This window comes from Mus pahari, chromosome 2 (genome assembly GCF_900095145.1).
Source record: "Mus pahari chromosome 2, PAHARI_EIJ_v1.1, whole genome shotgun sequence".
Classification (NCBI taxonomy): Eukaryota; Metazoa; Chordata; class Mammalia; order Rodentia; family Muridae; genus Mus; species Mus pahari.
This window is the reverse complement of record NC_034591.1, coordinates 107,352,789-107,379,760: the sequence shown is the minus strand read 5'-3', so window position 1 is coordinate 107,379,760 and position 26,972 is coordinate 107,352,789. Positions and strand designations below refer to the sequence as shown.

At 49.0% G+C, this 26,972-nt stretch overlaps 1 protein-coding gene across 1 annotated transcript in view; it reads left to right on the top strand.

The window, feature by feature from the left end:
• Positions 1-10,781: 10,781 nt before the first annotated feature.
• Positions 10,782-26,972, top strand: part of Cfap100 (cilia and flagella associated protein 100) — a 24,255-nt gene continuing 8,064 nt past the window's right edge. Inside the window, exons 1-12 of the mRNA XM_021190795.2 lie at positions 10,782-10,830; positions 11,414-11,519; positions 11,680-11,682; positions 19,506-19,580; positions 21,119-21,219; positions 22,947-23,139; positions 24,704-24,771; positions 24,857-25,020; positions 25,273-25,353; positions 25,704-25,902; positions 26,351-26,369; positions 26,446-26,575. Of these exons, the coding sequence (XP_021046454.1) occupies positions 11,468-11,519; positions 11,680-11,682; positions 19,506-19,580; positions 21,119-21,219; positions 22,947-23,139; positions 24,704-24,771; positions 24,857-25,020; positions 25,273-25,353; positions 25,704-25,902; positions 26,351-26,369; positions 26,446-26,575 (1,085 nt within the window). The 5' untranslated portion in view covers positions 10,782-10,830; positions 11,414-11,467. The remainder of the gene's footprint in view (positions 10,831-11,413; positions 11,520-11,679; positions 11,683-19,505; positions 19,581-21,118; positions 21,220-22,946; positions 23,140-24,703; positions 24,772-24,856; positions 25,021-25,272; positions 25,354-25,703; positions 25,903-26,350; positions 26,370-26,445; positions 26,576-26,972) is intronic.

Genomic DNA, 26,972 nt, shown 5'->3' with positions numbered 1-26,972 from the left:
TCAGGTGCAGGGAAGACTTGGCCACAATTGCTTCCCCTGGGTCTACTTAGACAGTAGCTGGCTGTGGGTGTTCTGAGTCCCATGGGATGATCAAAGAAAGAGGGTCACTCAAGGATGAATTAAGGCCTTACTGGCAGCAGGGAGATCCAGCCTCTGTAGACTCAATGTTTGATCAGCCACGTAAAACATTATATATATATATATATATATATATATATATATATATATGTATATAATATATAATATAATATAAAATATTATATAATATATATTACATATATAATATTACATGTGTTTATTTTTGGGGGGTTGTGGTAAAACAAGTTCTTCATACTAAAGCCCCCGATCTAATCTATATGTTTCCTGAAGGAAAATATCAAACCCCTGCAATTTTAGTCCTTGCTGTGCACTGTCTGCAACACTCAATAATGTATGACATTTCAGGTGTGCCAGACCATCTTATGACCCAAGTCATGCAAAGACTCTAGAGCTCCTTCAGAAAAACAATTCTATAGATAATAGAAAACAATCACTGTTTTCTACAATGATTTCTTCTAGTCAAAGTACTTTCAAGAAAGCAATTATTTTATTCTAATGTTTACTCTAAACAGGATAATTCTACTAGATTTCCTGCTACAGCTGGTGATATGGGCATCCCAGCCATGTTAGCTGCTTAATAAACACCCTAGAGCTTAGCACCTGTAACAGTAGCAACATCTATTGTGCTCTCAAATCTTCTCCTTGGTTAGGGTTTGTGTGAAGGGGAACACTCCACTTCTGCCACATGGCATCATCATAGGTGATATGAAGTTTAAAGGTTGGAATTATCTGAGAGATTGCACATTCACACGTCTGGGAGTAGATACTGATTTCCAGTGAGCTGAGATCTTAGCAGTGATATCAGCTAGGGCACCCACACATGGGTCCACAATACAACCAGACCTCCCCACTTCCTAGAGGCTGTCTTCCAAGTATCCAAGGAGAGCATGTGGAAGAGGATGTATCAGATTTTATGTATGATCTAGCCTTGGCAATCAGGCAATCAGGCTGAGTCGTATTGATCCAGGCAGCCCAAGACCCACCCAAGGGACCAGAATCTCTGTGTCCTGATGGAGAAGCACAAGAAGCTGGATGTATTGCTTTGGCTATTTTATTCTTTCATACTTATATGTACAGGACACAGCACATGCAGGTAGAGGCCAGAGGACAATTTGTGGAATTGGTTCTTTCCTTCCACTAAGTGGGTTCCAGGAATTGAAATCAGGTTTTCAGGCCTGGTAGCTAGCACCTCTATGCACTCAGCCATCTAACTGGGCCCCTGCATTGGCTGTTTTTGTTGTTGTTGGTTTTTTTTTTGGTTTTTTTTTTTTTTTTTTTTTAGAAACTATCAGTTGTCCCAGCATGGTATAAAATGCTGTCAGCATCTTAGGGGGAAATGATCCCAACCCACAATTCTGTACCCAGCTAAACTATCCACCAGCTGATCCTGTTGACATGCAAGCTCTTTCAAGTTTCCCTCCAGTGAGTCTTTCAGAAATCTCTTAAAGAATGCTTCACCAAGAAAGGAGGAGGAAACATAAGACAATTCTCACATGGATCCAATACAGGAAGAGGAAGGCAGTCCTGTGATGACAACTGTGGGGGAAGTCAATAAGCCAATCAGGCAAGCCCAGGGAGGCAGATCTAGGAGAGGTCATGCATATGACATCTGTGGGACTGCCTAACAGACCAGAACCATACAGCAAGCACATAAGCAACCAAGTCATCTCAGTCTCAGATGGCAGACTTTAAAATAGACAACTGGTGTGGTTGTCTAGATAGAGAAGACAAAATTAAATTCCTGCCTGGATGCATGCAAAACTTCTTTCAAGGTGGGGTAAGACAAAAACATAAAGGTCACATTCGCAAAGGTTCTGGGCAATGAAGGTACCCGACAAAGAACAAACACCGTAAGATACAGACTGCAGATTGCCAGGGACAGACAGAGGAGGACCCTCACAAAGGTTGTTCAGTGATATGTGACAGAAGAAAGCTGAGAGACAATCAGCATTTGGGAAGATATTGGTCTTCACTGTCTGTGCAAGCAGGTAAATTAAAGCCACCGTGAAGCCATGGTGCTGGGGGTGGAACACACCAGCATCAGAGGCACAAGGAAGGCAGAAGGTAGGCAGAGCCAGTCTGGGCTACAAGAGGCTCTGTCTCAAACAAAACAAAACAAAACATAGCAAAGCAAAGCAAAGCAAAGCAAAGCAAAGCAAAGCAAAGCAAAGCAAAGCAAAGCAAAGCAAAGCAAAGCAATGCAATGCAATGCAATGCAAACTCATAGCAAAGTATGATTCTACTTAAGTATCCTGGTGGACCAATGAGTTTATTTGGCTTATTTACAGGAGGGTGGATGAGGATATCCCTACCATTGCCTACTTATTTACAGGAGGGTGGATAAGGATATCCCTACCATTGCCTACATGGACTTCCCCCATCAGTTAACCTTCCACCTCCACAGTGTGACCTGAGCCCCAGATGCCATGCGCATCAGGTCAAGTGTCACAACCTCCCTACTATTGCTTTTTTTGTGTGTGGGGAAAGTCAACAGGATGCTTGCCAGTGGTCACAGCTGCTGTGAAGATGGTAATTGCTGTCATCCTTGGAGGACTGCATTCCACAGCAGCAAGGAAATGCCTCATAGGGGCTTTAACTTGCCTGCTGGGGAGTGTAGTTGGCAGAGTGGCTTGGGAGAGCAGCTTGACAAGATCTAGTGACACGAACTTATGTACAGACCCTGAGTGGTAAGGGCAGCAGTGAGCATGCGCAAGACGTGTCTCTCCGTGCATGAGGACATGTGCTGCTCGTGAAAGGAATCGTGGCACAGATAAATGTTCTCAGTGGCAAATGGCTAAACGACTTGGGCTGGATTCCTGCAGTGAGTGTCTCCAGCAACACTGAGGCCACACATTCCCCCTGTGGCTGTGGTTCACAGTGCCCAGCAAACAAAGCAGCCTCAGAAGGGCAAAGGATCTGGGGGTTAATTTCAATTTTTGGTGAAACTGAACAAGGTAATGTTGTGGACTACTAAGTACCTGGACTCAGGTTCCCCAAGCACCAACACTCCAGTGCAGTAAGTCTTGTCGGTTATAGTCACAGAAGGAAAGAAGTCGGAAGTCAAGACACTTCTCAAATACTTTGATAGAAACATTAGATTGTATGTTAAAGCAAAGGGCTGCTCTAGGACTCAGGCACTGTCTTGAGTTCTTAGCTTTTGGTTTGCTAATATATCCAAAAAGATTTAAGGCGTTAGCCACAGGATGTTAGGTTAGACAGGAAGTGAGCAAGGGGTGACTATTAAGGGACCTAAAGACAGTCCAAGATAATTTGGCTCTGGACCTGCAACGTTCCAACCCTCCATGTCTATGCAACTTTATTCATCCAATCAGCCTTGTAGAATCTTTGAGGTCTGATGTCCACCTTCCGATAGAAATCTGGTGTAAATGTAAGCCCAGATGGGATCTATAACAAACTGGGGATTGACAGTGGCCAGGTGCTGCTGAGCTGGGGTGGTGCTGACTTTTGAATTTAGAATTCCCTGAAAGTTTGGAACCAGGCAGGGTAGAAGAGGGTGTTCCGGGTGGGGGAGGGAAAAATGGGGGGTTAGGTAGATGTAAGCTCTGAGGCTCTCAACCTCACCACATCTCTGCAGGTTTTCACAGCTATCCAAAGAAGGTACTGTCCTGGGAACTTTGCTTCGGGCTCCACCTGTACTCCTTCCCCCAGGAACACCAGGATGAGCAGAGCAAGGTCACTGCACTCTGTTTGCATGGTCTCCCCTGACGTGGGTCCCCAGCTCCCGTCTCAGCAACTTGTTTACAGATCTGCGTCACTGGGAACCTTTTGCCTGGTGGGTACAAAAGGTTCTTTTTTTTTTTTTTTTTTTTTTTTTTTATTGATATTTTTTTTTTTGTAAATCCCTTTTGTACAGGAGGCAAGCACTGAGGCCCAGGACTCTAGCTAGCACGGGCGACACCCGGTGGTAGGTGTGGACATTGCTCCACCTGTGGGTCTATTCTGAAGTCATAGTCTGCACAGCAGCTTGTATGTAATGCCACACCTACCCACACACGATAAAGCCACCCGCAGAGCTACCTACCCAGTAAGACAGGTGGGGTGGCTGCACCCGAAGCTGACACGCACACAGCCAGACATGATGGTATGAGACTTCAGACTGAGAGTTCTAGACTGAGGCAGGAGGATTACAAGATTAAAGGCCTGATCTACACAAGAAGTGGGCTACATAGTAAAACTCGATCTGAAAATAATTAGATAGGTAAATATTAAGTAATCATGAGTAGCTTTGGCCATCTTGGCAGAGTCTTTCAGCCTGCACTGTCCGTGTTCTGGATCCTACCCTGAGGTACACTGGGCTCAGGGTTACCTGGTGGCAGCTGTACTTGTGAGAATCACCGCAGAGGCATTAGAGGGTGACCACTGCTTTGAGAACACTAGGAGCATATCAGCCTAGACTTTGGGGTCAGGGGTGGCCAGGCTGAGCCACCGACATGTCAGGTTAGGAAGGGGCAGGGAGGAGGAGTTGGTGGCCTGGACTAAGCTTCATGCTGGGTGGGCTCAGAGCCCAGGGTGTGGAGGGTGTGAAGTGGCTGGGGGTGCACAGACCAGACTCCTAACACCTTCTCAGTCACTGCCCAGGGCTGAGCATCACAGGGCAACGGGTCGTTGAGGAATTACTGCAACTTGCTTATTTTATGACAGAAGAAAGAACTTCGACAGCTTGATTGCAAGAAAAAATAGAAATCCAGAGAAATAATGGCTATGATCCTAAGATGCAGAAATACCGTTCGTGTGGATGCACTTGCCCAAGGCAGAGCCTGGACTGTGCTCCTCTGGGTGGCTGTTTGGGTGAGCCCCGAACAAGACCCCTGCCTCGGATCAGAGGTCTCCTCTGTCCCTCCTCACAGATCCTTCCGTGTCGCAGACATGATGCAGCTGTTCAAATCTCCCACCTCTTTTTCACCATAAACTAGGGTGCCCAGGCTCTCACCAGCATCACCAGGGTCAGGTACCCCAGGGCTCAGTCTTGCCCTCCCACATGATTTCCTGTCTGGGGAAGCTGTATGTTATGTTGTTTTTTTGTTTTCTTCTGTTTTGTTTTTAGCTAAGGGGATTTGCTGGGAAGTGGTCTGGTGTGGTTCCCACGGTGTGAGACTTCTTATCGGAGTCACTGCTAGCAGAGACAATTCTTGAGTCAAAATGTTACTGCTTTCGCAGCGATCTGTCTTGCTAAGATCATGCCAGCATGTGCTGATGGAGGGCCTATCAGGTAGTGGCTCTGATTTCCACAGGCACAGTACCTCCCACCAACCTCCCACCCTTTCTCTCCATCAGGTCCCCTAAGCCTTCTCCACACAGAGCTGGAAGGCACCCATCTTGCCTTCCTCCTCTCTCTCCTCCTTCTTACCCATCCCCCATTCTCTTCCTTTTTGCTCACCAGCCTGAGGACCTGAGTTAGTCTCATCTTCCCCCCACAGTCCACAGGCCCTTGGCAAGCAGTCTCACCCCTGTTCAAGGCTAGCACCACGCCCTGGTCTCACTCTGCCACAATGTACTTCAAGCCTTAATGGTCTGCCTCTGATGAAGGCACTAGTTTGGCTTAGAGAACCCAGTCTGGCTCAGAGCTCAGGGAAGAAATTGTCCCAGGGCCACTTCTGTCAGCAACACCCACAAGGCAGCAAAATGGAGCCATGGCCAAGATGACTGAGGGAGCGGTTGCCATGCACTGCTTCCCTGGTACATCCCACCTCAGGAGTCCCCAAGACTACCCTCTGCGGTCTCTCCAGTGTCTCTCTCTCTCTGATGCTTCAGCATCTGCAGACCTGGCTTGCTTTTTCTCACATTCTAAGACCTCAGTGCCATTTAAAGTACACTCCCTGTGTCACAGGGTACAAATCACCACCATCTAATTCCAGAGTATCTTTGTCACTCTAGAAAAAGGTCCCATCTCCACTGGCAAATAGGATACAGTAAACACCACCCTTCCACATTCAGGCATCGTCACGGAGGGGTCAGCCTTAGTGCAAACCCAGGCTCCACCCCAACTCACATGACTGATCTCTAGAGCCAGTGAACCCGCTGCATCTCTCTCCATCTCTGCACACACTTCCATCCGTTCCCCTATGGCGGTGAAGTCCAGCCCAGGCATCATGCCTTCCCTGCCCCCAGACCACTCTGTCCTTCCAAGCAAGCAGCAACCCCCCCCAGTCACCCCCACCGTCTAAGTCACTAGTGTTCCTTGCTTAACAGGGGCTGTTGCTTTGTCATCTTCTCCACCCTTGTCTTGACCTCTCCTCCACTCTATCCTCTTCCTGAAGCTGAAGGTGACATTGCATCTGACAGTGGCCCTGTCAACCTATGCTCTGTAGAGAGTAGGGAAACCCATGTTCTGGTTGCTTCTGGACCACATCCACTGACCTTACAGGCACCTGCCTCCCCATCCCCACTGGCCCCAACTCCACGCCCCTGTCCTAGGTAGGGTTTCATTGCTGTGAAGAGACACCATGACCAAGGCAACTCTTACAGAAGAAAACACTGGGGCTGGCTTACAGGTTCAGATGTTTAGTCCATTATCATCATGGCAGGAAGCATGGCAGCATGCAGGCAGACATGGTGCGAGAGAAAGAGCCAAGAATTCTACATCTGGATACACAGGCAGCAGGAAGAGTGTATCACATTGGGCCTAGAGTGAGCATCTGAAACCTCAAAGCCCATCCTCAGTGACACTTCCTCCAACAAGGCCATATCTACTCCAACAAGGACACACCTCCTAACAGTGCCACTCCCTGTGAGCCTATGGGGGCCGTTTTCATTCAAACCACCACACTGCCCAACATCCAGCCCTCTCTGGGCATGTGTGTCCCCTAGACTTGACTTTGTTATTCCCCACTCCTCATCCTCCTCAGCTGCCCCATCTGCCTGTTTAGAGCCCATTTCTCTTTAAACAGGTCATACTGGTGCTACCCCAAGCTGCCCTCTCCTGGATGCTCAAAGCTAGGAGAACCTCACACTAGGTTCTGAGACCCACTTAGAGTTTGTGATCCAATGAGCATAGCAGCTCTGTTGCTTGGGATGTAGATGACAAAAACTCAGCCTGTTTGTTTCCCAGAGTCCAATGGAATGATCTGCCTGAACCGACAGGAGAAGGACTCCATTAGTCCGTTTGCCTGAGACGGAAAGCAAGTAGTATATGCACCATAGGGCCGCCACAGCACTGGAGTAGGGACATGTGGGGTGAGGTGGAGTGTCTTTAGGTCTTTTAGGCCCTGCACAGCTTTCATCTGAAAATTCACGGAGGTTTTCAGCAGAGAGTAGCTGGCCCAGACAACAGCCATCCTTCCACGTGGAGCCCCCCACTGGCCACAGAGCACAGCCAGCCCTGCTCCAGAACATACAACCTCTGAGCAGAACGAATTTCCACACAAGCATTCTGGGACTTGGCCTTTGACCTTCGGAAGGTGGCGCTCCAATCCTGAAGTTGGGGAGTCCTGAGATTGTTCCATTCTGTTCCACATCAAGCTTCCAGACACCTAGGCGGAGAACAGCCTGGAGGTTCTACGGTCACCTGGGTCCCTGGGTCTAGGCCTGCAGGGCTGAGCAGTAGAGGTGGGGGAGGGGAGGGTGGCTGAGCAATGAACAGGCTCATCTCCAACTGGAAGTCCCAAGGTTTTGCCTTCCCTAGTTGCAAAACCCACCTCTCTCAGGCTCAGGGAAGAGGCACAGGACCCTGGCTATTAGGCTGGGCTATGTTCCCAGTTGGCTACCTAGCAGCTGTGTAGCCTTGGACAAAAGATTTCATGTCTTCCCAGCTTCCTCACTGAAATAACTGCAGCTAAGCTGAGATGCAACAGGCTTAGATAGGGACCTCATCAGCAGATACAGCCCTCAGGCTAGGGCATCACATACTGGCAGATAAACTTTACTTGAAGTCCTGTTATATGCCATCTCTTTGTTAACCACACACCCTTTATTATAGTCCCATTTTAGAGATGAGAAAATTGAGCCAAAACTTACCCCAGGTTGCAGAGCCCTGATGAATGGAGGCCTTACTCTCCTCCTCTGACCTCTGAGCTTTCTTGCTTCCATGCAATGGGCAGTGGGCTCCTGACCATATTGATGATGCCCATTGGAGGTGTCTGCCATCTTGGTAGATTTGTGATACCTTTCTCAGATGGAAGTGTCCTGTGTTCTCCTTCCTCAAGCCCAGCCTCCCACCAGGAAGCCAGAGACTTTGGGGGAAGGGAGAAGGTTCTGGCATCCAGATGACACAGCCAGAGAAGCACCTGAAGGTCAGTGGTGGCCCTGACAGTATATGCTTGTGGACAGTTTTAGGCTGTCTCCTGATTCCCTCATCCTGCACCTTGTGTGCTGGCCCTGCAGGGGTGGTATGTGTGTGTATGTGTCTGTGTATGTGAACGTGTTTGTGTGTATATGTATATGTGTGTGCATGTGTGTGTGTGTGTGTGTGTGTTAGGATCTAAGAATCCTCACAGCATAATTCCTCTTGTCTGCCCTCTGTTCCCAGACCCATACACCTTTCAAGGACAGAAAGAGAACAATTCCCCTTTAGGAATATGGATAGCTTTCCCCAAAACATTTTACTATGAAAAAAATTGAACTTTAGACATACTCAGTGCTGGAAAGAGCTTTGTAGGAGCACCCAGGCCACCACACAGAGGGCTTTGCAGGGACAGCTACAGTGGCCTTATCATACACCCTCCCCTTAGACCATCTAATTTTTAAAATAAGCTTTCATCATCAAATGTTAGACTAAGATTAAAGATCTCAGCAGGCAAAGGCACTTGTCACCAAGCCAGCTAACCTGAGTTTGACCCCAGGAAGCCACATGGTGGAGAGAATCCACTCCTCTAAGTTGTCCTCTGAGCTCTCCCACCCCGTAAGTAAAAATCTGTTTAAATTTCCATACCATGCCACATCTTCTAGATGATCTTTTCTCTAACCTTCCGAGTAACTGAGAGGCACAGCAGAAAGCTTATCGTCTTTACTGAGCATGCCTCCCGTCTCCCCCGATCTCTGGTACGAGACACATCGTTTTGAATAATGCATAGGATCCACAAGAGGTGGGAGTTGGGGCATGTCTGGGTAACTGCCTTCATGGGTGTTGACTTAAAACCAGCTCTGCTTCACAGGACTCAGATGCCATCTGAGAACATTCTGGGCCTTTGTGTTGGTAGAAGTTAGAGGTGTGAACATTCCAAGAAGAGTTACGTAACAGTCACAAGAATGCTCTGTCAATCACAGAGGCGATCAGTAAGTGGCTGCTTCTAGTACTGCCTCAGATAATCTGTCTCTAGATCTGCAGCATTCCAACTCTCCGCAGTCCTTGAGGTTTCACTCTGGCTTGTCGAATGTTGAACACGGTGTGTCTTTCTTCTAGGATCTTAGGTTCACACTGGCTCCTCACGCTGAGGGGTGGTGGTTCAGAACCGGACCTAGTCATCAGGACGGTAGTAAGTACTGAATGGATCTGTGCTGAGAACCCGGCCTAAAGGACACCCTGTGAGGGTTCACCGGGGACTCAGGACAAGTGTGCTAACACCAGGAATAGTAGCAACCTCATTTGTTCTCTTTTGGTGGCTTATTTTTCTAAATTCGTAAAAGCCCTCGTGGTATGAAAGATAAACGGTTCCTGAAATATTTGCTTGACTGGTTAAATAAATAAGCACCCAAACCTGGTGTGGGTTTTACTGTTGTTCTTTCTTTCTTCTTTCTTTCTTTCTTTCTTTCTTTCTTTCTTTCTTTCTTTCTTTCTTTCTTTCTTTCTTTCTTTCTTTCCTTCTTTCCATCTTTCTATCTTTCTCCTTCCCTCCCTCCCTCCCTCTCTCTCTCTCTTTCTTTCTTTCTTCTTTCTTCTTTCTTTCATTCTTCCTGTTATTTTTGTTTTGTTTTGTCTTGTTTTGTTTTGTAGTTTGTCTAGCTATTTTGACAGCCTGCTGGGAAGCTGAAACCAGAATATTGGGAATTCTAGACCACAATGTAAGGGCCCTCCCCCAACACCGGGTAGGGAGTCACTTGCTTGCAAAGAGTATTTAATTCTAGCTGCATAAAAAACAAACAAACAAACAAAACCAACAAACCACATATGCAGGGCCCACCCTTTCTCCCTGGCTCCCCCATGCCCAGCGCTGGACTGCCCTGCGGGATACTGTCCCCTTTGGTGATTCAAGGGTCCCTGACCCATCCACTTCAGGATCCTTCTACGCTCTTACCCCTGGCCTTTTTGCCTTGGTTCTATCTCTCCACCCACCAGGTGGCGCCTGCGACCCTGAGTAGCGCCAGGAGCTAAGGAGACTGTCTTTGGCACATTCCTAGCCTGTAGACTGTTTTACCATCGTCCTCCCCTGCCCCAAGACTCCTAAATATTCTCTGAAGAGCCAGGCTGTTGGCTGTGCCCTAGCTGCAACAAAATCCTTTACGGATGGGCAGGAGAATCGAATGGTGGGAGAAGCTAGTGCGCTGGGCAAACATACCCTGTCCCAGGTTGCAACAACCCGGATCACTCTGCTCCTAGTCGTTGTCCCTTCCCTGAGACCATGTCTTCTGCTCTTTAGCTGCCACAGTCCTGCACAGGACTCCGTGCGTGCCCGCCCGCCCGCCAGCCCGCCCAGTGTGCCCGGGCCCGCCTCCGGGGCTTTATGACATCACAGCTCCTGTGAGAATAGTTGCCTTGGTGTCGCAAACGCAGTTCAGGACTAGAAGACTGGAGAATTGCGGACCGAGGCTTCGGAGCAAGCTGAGTGCACGCGGCTGGTGGGTGCGCGCAGGGCTGGGCTGGGAGGTGGTGGGTGGGTCCCACCCTCAGCTCTTCTTCGTTGAGATTTGGAACACTGGTTGAGCTTCTACAAACAGGAAAACTCATTTCATTTTGAAGGGAGCCTAGCATAGCATAGCGTGGGGAGCTCTAACAGGTGGAATAGAGGGCTTGCTTTTGTGCAACTTGCATTCTGGGAGACATATGCAATAAAAGTCTTGTAAGAGGCAACCACTTGACCTCGTAAAGAAGAAAACGAAGGGTCATTACATGCATTGGTGCAGGAAGGTCTCTCAAAGTGACATCTGAGTCCAGCTTTAAAGGGAGAAGCCTGCCCCTCACCCTTCCAACCTCACCTAGGTGAAAGGCTTCCCAGAGGCTCCAGGCAGACCAAAGCTGGTTTGTTCTGAGCGCAGGAAGATCTGGGCCAGCCTTGCCCAAGAAGGGATTAGTAGATCCCATCGAACCTGGATACAGGGAATAGGCAGTGTTAGTCTACATAGTGGAAATGCAAGCCACTCAGGGTCAAAGTGGGCTGTGGGTTTGGGAGACCATCCTCTCAAGTACTGTGTCACTCTCCAGGCGAGAATCTCCTTCAGCTAAGGCCAAGCTTTGCACACCGGTTGATCCTCAGTCATGACGTTAAAGGCACGGTCCTCTAGGTTCTCCGTGAAAATGATAGAAGACAGTAAGTACTGAACTGGGTGGGGGTTCCTGGAGGGCAAAGGAACCCCGGGACAGTTAGGTGTAAACTCACACAAAGGCTGAGGTAGCTCTAAATCAACACTGTGCATGCTTTTCTCTCAGCTACCGTGATACAGAACCCCACCTAGGGCTGCATGGCTTAGCTGGTAGAAGAAGTCTGTTTCACAGCTTTGACTGCCATGAGAGAAAGGAGCACAGGGCTGGTGCCTTCTGAGGTTTGCGGAGGGTCTGACCCAGGTACCTCTGCCCTCTGGTGGGCACTTGGCATCCTGACTGCCCTTGGCCTTAAGGGCACCGCCCACTTCTGCCTTTGCTCTTCCATAGAGTTCCTTCTGTGTGTGTCTGTGCCCAGTGCCACCCTTCTTGTCACTGTGAAACTGGGTGTATGCTAGAATGTTCTCAGCTTTTCTATACACATCTGCAATGGCCTTTATGTACAAACAAGGCTGCATTCTGAGGTACTGTGGGGATATGGACTTCAGTGCATGAACTTGAAAGAACACACTGTAGACAGTAGCAGGGAGGGAGGGAAGCCACTGTAAAAGCAAGCCTCTCTACTTCTTTTCTGCTGTGGCTGCTAGGCTGAGTCCAGAGGAGGAAGGCTGGCTGGTCCCAGGCCAGGTGACATGAATGCTTGTCAGTGCTCACACTGGGTGGCACCTAGGGATCTGTGAGGTGGACAGTGTTATCATTCCTGCATTGTCTGCTCCCTTCAGCTTTCAAATCAGAGTCACCTCTTTTCTGTTCTTTTTTTTCTTCTGCTTAAAAAAAAATGTGTTTTTAGGGCAAGTCCTACATAGTCCAAACCTATTGGAAAGCCTACCTCCAACATCTTCCCAGACACCACAGTGATGCTCAGAGCCATCTCCAAGAAAGCTCTGTTCACATCCAAGCAGAAACATGAGTCTACAGCTTGTCTTTTCTTCCACATAATAAAAATGCCCTCCCGTACCCTGCCTTGCCCATGAGTCCACACACTGAGTATTCCTGTGAATGGTGGTATATCCCTATAATGCCAGCACTGGGGCAATGCAGCAAGAGAATGATGGTGAGCTTGAGGCTAGCCTGAACTATATAAGGAGACCCTGTTGAGGATTGTGAGTTTGAGGCCAGCTTGGGCTACATAATGAAACCGTGTTGCAAGAAAAGCTTTATTTTAAAGCAAAACTGGAGACATTTCATGCTTTTGAGCAGATTCAGAATCCCACAGCATGGAAGGAATGTGCTTCATCACCAGCTACCACCAATGGAGACTTTGTGTGATTTCAGAAAATGAATTGTTATACATACTTGCTCCCTCAAGGATATTTAGAGCCCCCACTCTCCCATATTCTCTCTCCTTTAAAAACAAGGCTGCAAACAGATGATGTCACCCCTCATCACAGAACAGTACATGGTCAAAGCAACTTGGGAAGGAATGGCTTTTTTTTTTTTTTTTTTTTTTTTTGCTCACAGTTCCATATAACAGTTCATGAGGGCAGGACTTCGGAGGCAGGAGCTGATGCAGAGGCCATGGAGGAGTGTGGATTAGTGGCTAACTCTCCATGGGCCCGCTTTCTTATAGAACCCAAGAGAGAGCACCACACAAATGGGCTGGGCCCTCTCCAAACTTATCAATAATTTAAAAAAAGCCTCACAGCTGGATCTTATGAGGAGAGTTTTTCAGTTGAGGCTCCCTTCTCTCGGATGACTCACTCTAGGTTGGGTTAAGTTGATACCACACTAGCCAGTATAGTAGCCCACAACTTAAGTCCTAACTAGCCTAACTGAAGTTAGGGATCTGGTAGTTATGCCACGACGAGTGCCATGCTGGTGGCCACGTGGTTCATAGGAAGATGAGTGCCATGTTGGTGGTCACACGATTCATAGGCGTCAGTGCAGTGTAGGACCTTTGGTTTCATATATATATATATATACATATATATATATATATATATATATATATATATATGTATATGTATATGTATGTATATATATGTATATGGGAAATAAGTATAATTCTTTATACATTTTCACATACCCTTAGTATTATTTTAATTCCCCCACCTTCTCATTCTGTACTGACTCAAAGAAATCACATGTGTGTGTGTATATGTGTATGTGTGTATATGTGTGTGTATGTGTATATATTTGTGTATGTGTGTGTGTGTGTGTGTGTGTGTGTGAAGGTCAGAGAACAACTTCGGGGCATCATCCCTCTCCTTCCACCATGTGGGTTCTGAGGATCAAACTCAGGCCATCAGGCCTCCTAGCAAGCATCTAACCCAGGCATCTCACCAGTCCTTTGGGAGACTCTTGCCTCAGTTTCCCCATGGGGCACCTCCTTCCTTTGACCCCTCAGGAGTCTAGTCACCTATTTGCTTTTTGAGCAATTCCTCCTTAAACATCCCATTTTAAACTCTGGACTCTAGTCAGATGTGTACAGCTCCCAGGATATAGCCTGGTGGAGAGAATGATTCATTTCAGATAGAACAGAGAAGGCCACCATCTCAGCCTCACTGGCTCGGGCTCTGTAACCCTCCCTGGGACAGTTAGACATTGATATGATACTTAGAAATCTTTGATAGGGTAAAAGACAAACTGTAAAGAACCCTTCTCCCCAGTGAGCAAGGGAATCAAATTATATACAGGCAGCCACTAAGTCTGTCACAAATGAGGGAACTTAAAGTCAGAGCCCAGGTGAGATGCCACTTCACATGCATTAGGCCACTATCAATAAATAACAAACACAGAAGATGGTGTTGCCAAGACAGACAAGGATGGGAAGCAGAGACTCTCAACCCACCAGGAGCAGCAAAGAAACAGCCACCGAGGAAGCCGCCTGGAAGCTCTTCAAAAGAAATCAGAACAGAACTAACAACTCAAAGCAACTCCGGCCCTAGACTCATCACAAGGAGGATGAGTGAATGAAAGGGCATGGGGTGGAGACAAAGACAGGGAGGCCAGAGCCCTGTGTATTACCCTACCCTCACGCTGCTGCAGTGTCTCAGTTTAGCTTGGGTGTTGAGAGAGGGGCTCTGTCTGCACGAATCCCTGCTGTGAGTTGGTCGCTAACATGTTCAGCTGGCATTCCACACCGGGGCACCGAGGGCTGAAGCAGAGTCAGGATTTTGCTTTTCTCTAGGGCATGGCAGCATACCCTATGCCCCCACCTCAACAAAAGAGGAATTGCATGTCAAGGACCTGGCCATTATCTATCTAATAGTATCTTGCTACTAAAATTCCTTCCCAGGGAGAGACATAAACAACGTCTACTCCCACCCACCTTCTCCAACCCCAAAGTCTCCAGCTGAGGAATACACCTGTCTCAACCCCTTTGCGGGCCAGATGACCCTTTCACAGGGGTCTACAAAGACCATGGGAAAATACAGATATTTACATTATGATTCACAACAGTAGCAAAGTTTATGAAGTAGCAATAAAATTATTTTATGGTTGGGGGAGTAACGACACCATGAGGAACTGTATTAAAGGGTTGCAGCATTTAGCAAGGTTGAGAACCACTGTCATAGAACATGGGTGAGGGGTTACTTACAGGAGTGTGGGCTGGAGTAGAAAGTCTTTACCCAGCAGGGATGATGACTCTCTTATAGTTCCGTAGATGGAGACCTGAGAAAGACTACAAGCCATGAGGGCAGAAGCATATAAAGCTGTTTGGAGGGGTGACTGGCTACTGTTTGGTGAGGGTCCCACGACCTTTCATCTCCCTTTTAAAGACGATCCAACAGGCCCGGCTATGATGGTCTTTTGCAGGCAGGCCCAGCAGAACTCTCAAAACTGGTAGTTTAGCTCAGAGGATAGTCCCGTCCACCATGTCTACATCAGGCTCAAGTTGCACTGAGGTGGGCAACTTGGGAAACAAGGGCCGCTAGCGGGGTACATCACATGAGCACAGAGGCCAACCGGCATCACCTCCAATGGAGATCTGGTGGCAGCCTGACTCCTCCGTGAAGCATTTTTGTGAACTTCTCAGTGTTCTCTGAATGGAAAACTGTCCATGGCTTTAGACTCTTGGCCATACTGGGAGAGAGCACCCCCAGGAAATGCAGTTACACTTTTAGTAGGCGAAAGGGTAACCAGGCCAGGGCCAGTCAAGGTTCCCCCACTGATTGACTTAGGAGCCCCCTGATCATTTGCTCTCTGTAGAGTTTCACTAAGGGAGCCGAAGACACAGGCAAGGCATGCAGCCTGCGCAGCATAGTGAGTTCCTGCGCTGCAGCTGCTACCCCCAGCTTTTAATGTTTGGCGGCTCCCAGGAGCTCATCTTGTTGCCTGGCTGCAGTTTCTTTTGGTGCTGGTGCGTCCCAGCCTTTCCCCTGCTTCTTTTGCCTTTCGGGGTCTCTCTGCCCTGCACCCTTCCCCGGCTCCCTCTCTCCGAAGCAGCCTTCTACCACTGACGCAGCAAGCCCAGAACAGGGCGCCTCTTTGTACCTAAATCCAGAAAGGGGGTAGGGAGGGGCGTTTTTTCACTGTCCTTTGAGATGGTTGTCCTCATTTACATGAAGGACTGCGGTGGTTGAGCCAAACATAGTTTCCTCTTGGCCACCAGTGGGCGCTCATGCGACCGAGCGCTCAGGAGGTTGAGCAGACAGGGAACTACGGAAGCCTCAGCTACTGGCGGGTCCTCAGAGAGCTGGAGTGTGTAGAGCTGAGGTTCATGAGGCAGTGGCAGAGCAAGGGACCTAGGCCGGTCGGCAGTGCTAAGCCTGGTGATCCAGAGAACTCATTGCAAAGTTGAGAAATGGTGAAAGATTGAAAAAACTCCCAGCGTTCCATGAGGGGCTCGTTTTTTTTTGCTAGGTGTGTGTGTGTGAAAGAGCTACGGGTTTCAGACTTTAAATTTCGGTAAAAGACACATAAAATAGAGACTCTTAACCAGTTAAATACAAGTGCAGGTGCACATCCAACCTTGCCATCCAGCTCCACCCGTCTGTCCACAACGAAGCCCTCTCCCCAGTTCCAAGTACCAACATGAAATGCCTGTTTGTGGAAGAAGACAGGCTCATTGAGTCAGCTATACATGACTGATCTTGGAACACAGATCCCAGTGACCTGGAAGGACCCACCTGGCTGGCTAGTTTTATGTCAACTTGACACAAGGTCATGCCATATGAAAGGAGAGGCCCTCAATTGAGAAAATGCTTCCGTAAGATCCGACTGTGGGGCATTTTCTTAATTAGTGATTGTTGGGAAAGGGTTCATCCACTGTGGATGGTGTCATCCCTGGGCTGGTGGTCCTGAGTTCTATGAGAAAGCAGGCTGAGCAAGTCATGGGGAGCAAAACAGAAAGTGGCACCCCTTCATGGCATCTGCATCAGTTTCTGCCTCTAGGTTCCTACTTGTTGGAGTTCCTGTCCTGATTTCCTTCAGTGATGGACTATGATGTGGAAGCTTAAGCCAAATAAACCCTTTCCTCTGCCCCCTCCCCCACCCCGGTAGCTTATGGTCAAACCTAACCTTTAGACACTCATGTGTCACTACACCCAGCTCACATGAACTTTCTATATAAAGTGGATCAGCAATCAGTACAAGGGAAACATGAGGGTGTGTGGGGGGGGCGTGGGGGAGGTTGTGGGCAGATGAGGAAGTCTGCTGTGGGTTTCAGCCATCTTATAGGATTCTTCACCTATGCTGGTGGATGCCAGAATATTTCTGAGAAACAAGTTTCCATGCAGGGGCTATTCCTCTGAAGGGCTGACAGAGCTCTGAAGCAGTGCTGACCCCTGACCTGTTCTCATTCCAACCACCATGGAGGCTGCCTTCCTCACGTGACATCAGGTCCCAAAGAGTCAGCTGTGCATGTATGTTGCAGCAAGTAGTCAAAAGAATTTTAGTGGAAAAGTAGAGGATGTGTGCATGCATAGAATTTTGTTTTGTTTTTAAATATTTACTCACTTCTATTACTTACATTTATGTTTGTCACATGTGTGCAGGTGTCTGGGAAGGCCAGAAGGATTTTCCTTATAGGTGTCGAAGAACAGTGATTACTCTTAACTCTCAAGCTATCTCTACAGCCCTTACAAATATTTTTATTAAATTTTCAAGGTTTTATGAGAATGTATTTTGGTCATATTCACCCCAACTCCTCCCCCTTAACTCCTCCCTGATCCATCCCTCCCCAAATGTATGTATTTTTCAAAAGTTTTTTTTTTTTTTTTAAAGATTTCTGTGTATGGGTGATTTGCCTGCATGTGTGTACACGTGTGCCTGATGCCCTCAGAGGCCAGAAGAGGGTGTCAGATCTCTTGGGACTGGAATTACAGATGGTTATTAGCCACCTTGTGGGTACCGAGAACAGAACCTGTGTTCTCTGTAAGAGCAGGTGTGTAACTGCTGAGCCAACTCACCAGGGAAAGGACAGATTGTACCACAACCAAGTTCTCAGCACAAAGGAGCTCAATTTGTACCTCTTGTAAAAGAGTAAAGGGCGGGGAGAGAAAGACAGGAGACAGAGGAAGAGGGAGAAGGGAAAGGAAACAAGGGGGGGGAGGGGAAGAATATCTGCTGCAAAGGGACAAAGGACTGTCACTGAAGAAGGAGGGAAGCATAGCCCACGGGCAAGTGGCAGTATAGACAGGGAAAGGGGACGCCCCACACCAGTCTGAGTTGATTAATTTTGATTGGACAGGCTTGGTCAGTATAGCATTTTTGATGGCTTTGGTGGTCGACCTCAGAAGGAGGAGGTGGCCAAATTGGGGACTAGACCTTGGAAGCTAGCTTTAGAAATGGTATCTAATGGTTTAGCAAGGGAGAGGGGTTGGGGGAGGGCAGGACCTGGAAGAGCCGTGTTTGCCATGCTCGGGCTTGTTAGAGCCCTTCATCCGCCCCTCATGTCTTTTAAACTAGAGATATAGAAGATATATTAGATAAACTAGAGATACCACACTTGGGAGGTTGAGCCCGAAGGATAACGAGCCTGAAGCCAGTATACACGGGGAGATTCCTTCTTAAGGAGACGAAAACCTCTGTTGGGTAGGGGAAAGGGTGAAGATGTTTCTCGCACCACAAAGGTTGAGAACTCTTAGTACCTGAGTCTTGGGCCATGTGTACCTTTTTTTTTTTTTTTTTTTTTTAAATTCAGAATCAAGAGTTGAAGTGTAATCTGGACTCGATCTTGGGTCTGGTCCATTTATTTGATTCTGATGTGTTTCGTTTTTAATTATCTTGAAATTTTTATAGTGGGATAATTGAATTTTACTACCAGGAAAGTTTTCCACAGACTCTAGAAAACAGGACAATTTGGCAAAAGCGAGCTCTGGAGAATGAAGGATGCCTGACTCCCCGACTTTCCCACCCTTTGCCTGCAGTGAGACTGTAGTTTCACTTGTCCTGCATTCCACCAGGCTTTAGGCTGAGCCTTCTTGCTGGTCAGACAGGCTTGCTGGGCCTCCAGGGCTCTGCTCAGCCTCATCCTTCCACTCAGGCCTGACTTTCCCTATCTGAGGGCACTGGGGACCACAGCCATCCCTGACTTAGCCCAAGTTCTGCTCTTTCTGGCTCCCCTGTAAGGTATAGGATGCTGGAGTCCTGGCAGACTTGGGGGTGTGGGGGACACAGGGCTCTTTCCTGTGTGTGTCACAAAGCAGCTGGACTGCAAGTGCCTCAGGTTGCCTGAAGGAAGATATAAGCCCATCCGGGGGACAAAACTGGCCTTTTAATGTACGTTTCTTGGTCACAGGGCCAAGTTAAGCAGAACTCCTCTTTAGATGGAAGGGGGTGGTGTTTCCTAAGGAATGAGCTTCTGACATTTCCATTAGGCCATGGGAGGAGTTGGGGACACCTGACCTGCTTCTAAGATATCTCCATGTTGCTTAAGTCAGTATCCTCAACTCAGATGCACACCTGAAGGCTCATCGAGGTTGCTAAATTGGTGCCCCGAGGGTCTGGAACCCCCATCAGCCTTGTTGTGTGCTCACAGTTCTTGGGGCCAGACATGTTACTGCTGTCACTCTCTCTTGTCTCTCACCAGGAGGCAGCCAGGATTTCATAAACAACAGCTTCTCTTCCTTCTTTGAAGAGAAGAAAGATTCAAAGAAAAACAAAGGTGAGCTGAGCGGGGTGGGCGGTTCCTGAGCGGGGTAGGCGGATTCTGAGCAGGGTGGGCAGAGGTGACCTACCCCACAGCCCTGCAGTCCTGCAGGCCACCAGGCTTTAGGTCCCTCTCCTAGGGTGCTTCAGGCTGGCCTCCAGGGTGCAGGGCGGAGGGGAGTGTTGGACAGAACTCATCAGCAACACAAGGAGGGTTGGCAGTGGGGGTAATGAGTAGTGAGAAGTGAGTCAGGGCTGAGCTCCAAAACTCCAAGAAGGCATCTGGGTGACCAGGTCCTCCATCTTTCCCTCACCAGAATTTGCAAATACAAGATTGTCTTGTGGTCACAGAGAGGCTGATATGCTCCTTTGTGTTTGACTCAAGGCAAGAAGAAAGGAACCAAAAAAGATAAAAAACAAACAAACAAACAAACAAACAAACCTGTCAGCCCTAGTTTTATGTTGCTGTGATAAAATACCCCATAAAAATCTGCTTAGGGGAGAAAGGGCTTAGTTTAGCTCTCAGCTCCAGGTCACAGTAAGGTGGCAGGAACTTAAGACAGCCAGCCAAGAACAGAGAGCAATACATGTGTGCAAGCCTGGGGTTCAGCTCATTTCTACTCTTACAAAGTCCAGGTCCTAACCCTAAGGAATGGTGCTGCCCATGGTGGGCTGATGTCTTCCCAAATCAATCAACAAAACCAAGACAATCCCCTACAAACAGGCCCAAAGACCACCCTGCTCTAGACAATACCTTCCTGTGTGATTCTAGATTGTGTCTACCATACTGCCCACTCAGCATCTCAGCCTCATAAGGAAAGGACCATCCCAGAAGTTCCACCCAAGAGTTCTGGCTCACTTTTAATTGACCGAAACTCCATGTAGCCATAAGTGTGGACATGGGGCTTTTAAAGCAGACCCATGGCTACTCTTTCTCTCTCCCGGGACTCTCAAACAGCTTTTACCATACTAGGACTCCCTATGCTTCTCAGAGATGTCCTGGATTTTCATAGTTATTCCTAAGATTTCTGAGTTGCTGGATTGGGACCCTGTGGGACCCTCTGACTTCCTGGCTTCCCAGAGCTCACAAAGACTACCTCTAGTGAACACACTAGAATCTGGGTCAGTGTAGAGGAGGAAGGTATGACCTGGGGTTCACAGAGCAGACCAGCATGAGCCCTGACTCGGGGCTCCCTGGATGGATTTCTTCCCGTCCCCCCACCCCCATCCTGAGTATTCCAGGAGTTGGTCTGGCCTGTGTCCCACCTGTTCTACCCATAGAAAACCTGCTCAGTTTCATCACTTTGGGGCAGCAGGCTCTGGCTTTCCATCTCCATGAAAGGAATCTTGCTGGGATTTTCACACCAGGACAGATGCTGGGATGGAGCCCAGCTCCCCTAGGTTAAACCACAGAGGAGTTTGTGGAGCTTCAGGACCCAAGAGAAGACTTCGAGGGTGGCTGGATGGGAACACATTCACCAATGCTGTGTGCTGTGTGCTGGGTAGAAAAGGCCCAGGGTTCCCTTAGACTCAGACTGTTTTCTCCTTCTCCAGGGAATGTGACTATTTCTGACCGCTCAAGTAACCCTTTCCACATATCAAGGGATGTGGACTACTTCTTGCTCAGAGAGCAGGAGCGGAATCAAGCTATTGCAGTAAGTATCTAGACCTTGGGCAGCCTCTCCTTTCTGAGTAGTAGCCCCCTTCCCTGTTCCTATCTCAGGTAAATGTCCCCCTCCCCAACTCCCTCTTACTCTAGAACAATCATTGACCCACTTTCCCTGCAAATCTCTTTACCTCTTCCACTCTCCCCGGTGAGACCTGACATTCTCGCTCAGCAGCCTTCTTGTCCTTCAAGACCTGACTCAAATCCACAGGTCCTCTCCTCTGGACCTCTCCCCTGCTTGAAATCCCACAGGACAGGTACACAGAATGCCCCTACCCCTGTCTCACCTGGTACCCCAGCTTGCTGCCTCTTGTTTTGTCCACATGACTAGGAGCCACGGCATCCCCAGATTCCACAGCCCCAGCTCAGAACAGCAGAACAAGCCCATACAATGCAATCCTGCTATACCCCGCTTTTCTCCTGACCTGGCCTGGCAGTTTGTGTCCCCTGACTCAGGCTCAGCATCTACTGCTCTCAGGGTGGCAGGGTCCCATGCTAGAATCACATGGAGTGAAAGACATCCTTCAGCCTCAGTATTTGAAACTGGGACAGGCCTGTGAGCCATGCCCAGCTCCAGAAGAAGAGAGTGTGAGCTTGAACTTGGGGCTCTGAAAGAAGGGTCTCAGATGTTGTGACACACTGAGAAGGGATGGAAAACACACAGGCAGGCCTCTCTCTGGCCTTCACCTTGGGCCTTCCTCTTCTTGGGATGCAGACTTGGGTATTTATTCTATTTCCAAGCCTAGGAGTACCTTGGGGGTACTGCCTTCTGCAATGTTCATGGGCAATTCATGCTACCCTTTCACCCCTGAAGAATCTCCAATTTCCTCCTTACAGATGCCCAGCCTGCACCCTCCCCAACAAGAGAGTCCCCATACATACACTCCTCACCCAGTGGGTCTCCAGTCTAAACCCTTCTCACCTTGTACCCAGCAGACCCTCAGTTCCACTCTACCCCATGCATTGGCTCAATGTTCTCCACACCTGAGGGTGTCATTTTACTATCACGCAGAGGGACCAGCTCTCCTTCAGGCTGGATTCAGCATTAGCTGGATTCTTCAGGGCTATCAGGTAGTGGGTTGTGGCAGCTGGTGGGTCCCAGCAGAAAACAGTCTGCTGCTGAGACTCTTTCTGAATGAGGAGGCTTCAGTGCAAAGCTCACAATGCTAAACAGCACTTGGTCTTGAGAGCTGTTACAGTCAGTGTCCCCCTGCCCTGCCATCCTTGGATGGATAAAGATGATATCCTCTGGGCAGTACAGAGGTTCAGGGCAGTGGAGATAAAAGCCACCAATGAGCTTCCATCCAGGTGACAAGACATCCTACAGAGGAATTGCCAGTCTTGTTCAGTTTTAGCAAATATAAAATGCGCAGCATCAGGTAAAGGGGATTCTGGGTGAATGGACAGATCGTCTCCTAGCCATGTTGGTACCATTTGTTATCTGGATGTACACTGAGCTAGTACTTGTGTTTGGTATGGCTGCCCTTCCTGCGACCCATCCTCAGTGGGCATTGTTCCATTCAACTCCAGAGGCTGTGCATTAAGAGCTCAAGGGCTCTCTAAGAGCACCAACAGAATGCTCAGCAAGGTGTGTGTGTGTGTGTGTGTGCCCTCCATATGTATGGGCCCCTTCAGCCTCTGGCACTAGAAGAGGGGCACTGGAGATATGCATCCAGTAGAAGTCCTGGTCCTACTGACCGCCCGTCATCCCCATAGGAGCGTGAACAAAAGAAGATTTTGAGAGTGCACCAGAAGATGACCTACGCATCCAAGGTGTCAGCCAAGCACACTAGCCTGCGCCGGGAGCTACAGCTAGAAGATGAGATGGAACAGGAGCAGCTGAACACCGAGGCCCAGGAGACCAGCTGCTTCCGAGAAAACAATGATTGGAAGCTGGCCATGACCCGAGGTACAGCATCCCTACCTTGTGCAGGAGCAGGGTTGAGGGATGGTTAAGGAAGGGCCCCCTCTGTGTCTGACACTGAAAACCTTGAAAAGCTCTGTCCTGATGGGCCACAGTTCCAGGGAATGCTGATCACATGGGGACTCCATGATGCAAAAGGGTAGAGGCTGGCTCAGCTCACAGAGGCTTGGGTTCCATCCATCCATGCACACAACAATTGGCCAGTCACAGTAAACAGGCAGTTCAGCTATAGTGGGGAAACTGTATCTCGAACTTGCCTTCCAGTTCTTGATCACATTACAGCATTTGACAGGTCATGGGTAGCACTGGACTCCTCTAACTAACTGCACCAATCTCATGAATTGTACGGTCTATGTTAAGACACTGAACCAAGTATCTGTGAGCTGCTAGTTTATTGCTCAGCAGTAATCCCCGAGTTCTGAGCTTGCCCTCATGGTACATGGGGGGAACCACAGAGGCACTAACTGTGATCATAAAACAGAACCCCTAACCTCTACCTTGACATCAAGAGCTGAGCTTGATGGGGTTTGTGGGGGAACTTTTGCTCTCCATTCCTCAAGCTGAGAAAGGCAAGTGGGGTGGCAGGCAGGGGAAGTGGGAATCAGCAGAAGGCCATAAAATTCCTCACTATCCTGACTTTGACTTTCATGGGGACCTAGTGTCCTTGAGGGGCAAAATCACTCATAGAGGTTGTGACAGGGTCTCTGGACTACAGAACAGAACTCTTGCTTCAAGCACACCAGTCCCGTCTCCCAGGGGCCAGGCAGAAACCAGTTTTGGATCCTCTAAAGTCAGGATCACATAGTTTCCTCATGCAATACGCAGAGGACATGTCCTTGGGCCAAAGTGGTCTCTGCACAGTGGAGGTTGTCTAGCTGTCCACCTCACTTGGCTGAAATAATAACCATGGACGTAGCTACTACTCAACCTTAAGTATCCCACAGAGAGCACATAGCACCCCATTGTTCCTGTGCCTCAAGGGCCTGGCTGGTGTTACTAAGTCTAGTTGGGTGAGAGTTGCCAAGAGCCTTATTCCAAGTTGAGAAGATGATACAGTGAGAGAGAACAAGTCAGACAGACACCAAGCATGTGAGAGCCTAGCAGTTACCCCTCAGCATTCCAGGGGACATCATCCTGGAGCTACCTTGGTATCAGAACCCACAGGGATGTTTAAAGTTGTGTTTATGCTCCCCCGTTTTCTAAGACATCCATAGGTCGGTCTGTGATGGGTTCAGTATACATCTATGTAAACAGTTGTTTGTAGTGACAGGGAATTCTGTCACTACACCTCTAGGGCAAATGTGATTCTTTTCCATGTAATTCTGATCTGTTGGTTGAAACCAAGGCTATAGCTCCTGCAGATGTGGAGTGTTGGCTATGTGCTGGGGGAACCTTTTCTCTGTTTGCTACAGTCTTTCTACCAACACTCTAACACCCTGGTTGGGCAGCAGGACACCAGCCTCCTCTGTGGACCATCTTGGGTGCCGAATTCCAGCTTGGGATCCAGCCTCTCTCCTCTCCTCTCCTCTCCTTCTGGGTTTTGTTGCAGAAAGGAATAAAGAGCCTGAAACACTGAATGACTACATGGAGAAGAGGCGAAGCATGTTCCTCCTCCAGGTAGGAACAACTATGTCCAGGCTAGGGCCTTTAGCTTGGTTCTGGCCCAGCCAGGTGCCCTCATGCCTGCTCTGCTGGCCCACAGTATGCCCTGGCCATGAAGCGCAATGAAATCCAACGGCTGGAAATGCTGGCGACCCGGGAGGAGAACAGGCTGGAGAGGGCTGAGAAGTTCCTGGAGAAGGACGCGTCCTTGTTTGACGAGTTCCTCAGGGAGAATGACCGCAACTCAGTGCAGGCCATGAGACTGTGAGCCTACAGGCCCTGAGGCCTTGCATATGCAAACCCATTGCCCGGGCCAGGCCCAGTCCAGTCTTAGGCTGAACCTGGAACCATGAACCCTAGCCAGGCCCTGATCTCAACCTATGGTCATGACCCCTGGATATCCCCCACCCCACCAACTCCCCACTTAGCCTGTGCCCATGCTAAGGCCATGGCTTCTTCCATTTCTGATTGGTCTTTAATGATCCATGATTGGCCTCCTGGTTCCCCCTCCTTCAGGGCTGAGAAAGAGACCAAGATGAAGACGGAGAAGATTGTTGAGATCCGAGAACTCACAGCCCAGATCACGAGCATCAAAAGGTAAGAGTACAGGGGGCACCGTTCCCTGTTACTTCATTGGAGCCAAGGGACACTTAGGACCACAAAGGCCTCTTAGGGACTCAACCCTGTGGGAGAGTGTGGCCTGTCTTATGGGTGGTGCTGCGACTGACACTTAGTGACTTTGCTGAGGCCACACCCCAGGACACAGGAGCATTGTGGCTCAGGTTGAGAGCAGGAGAGACCCCATGGATGAGGACCTGCAGGTCACAGAGGGGTCACAACTCTAGAAATTCCATTGTTTGGTCCCTGTAGGGCAGACTCCCTTCCCAGCCCAGCTAGGACTTGGTGGTGGGCACCGCCTAACTCCCTGCATCCCTTCTTGGGCCTAGCGAGATCTCCAAATTTGAAGACACCTTGAAACATTACAAGATCTACAAGGAGTTCCTGTACAAGTTGTCACCCAAAGAGTGGCTGGATGAGCAGCAGGAGAAGCGCCTGGCTTTCAAAAGGGCCAAGGAGTCTGGAGAGCTCCCCAAGAACAGCAGCTCTGCCATCTTATTAGGAGACAAAGGTGGGACAAAGATAAGGGTGTCCCCCTAAAGGTGGGCCCTGACACTGGTGCAGAGAGCCTGCATCCAACTCAAAGGAACCCTGTAGGGATGGGGCCCCATCCAGTCGTTTCATGGCTGGCTCCACACATGGAAGTGCCCACTTTGAGCCAGGAGCTCAGTGTGGGACTTTCCATAGGCACATGGGCTTTCCTGTCAAACCAAAGGCTCCCCTCCCAAGCACTTCCTTCCGTCTTCCTCCTGGTTTGAGAGCCTGAGTTGCCAAGAGTTTCCAAAATCACCCATGGAGGCTGTGACATGGTCTCTGGACAGCAGGACAGAATTCCTGCTTTAAGTACACCAGACCCTTCTCTCAGAAAGAGGATCCCAGGGACCAGACAGAAAACCACACAGTTCTGGGTCCTCTAAAATCAAGATCCAGCAGTGGTCATATGGGTTCTCTTTTGCTTCCAGGCATTAAGAGCAAGACAGCCTTCTTGTGGAAAGGTATGACTGCCCCAGCCCAGAGGGGGCTCACACCTTATGCCAGGGGCATACATAAATCTTCTGCTTCCCCTGCCAGAGGTTCCCGGCTTGAAGAAGGTCACAAAGACTGGGCGGCTTGTAAAGGCACTATCATCTAGCATTCAGAGCCTCCCGCAGGTCGGTCAGCTCACCCAGCTCAGCCTGCACAGCGAGCTGGACTCAAGACTGTGAGTGGCCTTGAGGGGCCGAGGGAAGCAAAGGCCACTGAAGGAGACAGCCATGCTGGCAGGGACACAGGGGAGGGTGAGGAGAGGGAAGCCAGCTGAGATCATTCCACAGAGCTGCCTCATGTGCCTGGTTCTAGCCCTGGGGTGACTGGGGTAGTCAGTAGCCTCAGTGTGACAGCACAATAAAGGGGAATGGTTGGGGCAGAGGGGCTGTTTGCCCCATCCCCTTGGAAGGCATGTGCCAAAGGCAGCTTCTCCTGTCTGTATGTAGGCTATTCTGGGAGGGTCCACAAGGCTCCAGATGTCAGAAGCCCAGAATACTGGGAAAAACTACAGTCACTGAAGGCCCAAGTTGTATGTGTGTGCTTTAGTGACATTTTCTTTTTTTTTTTTTTTT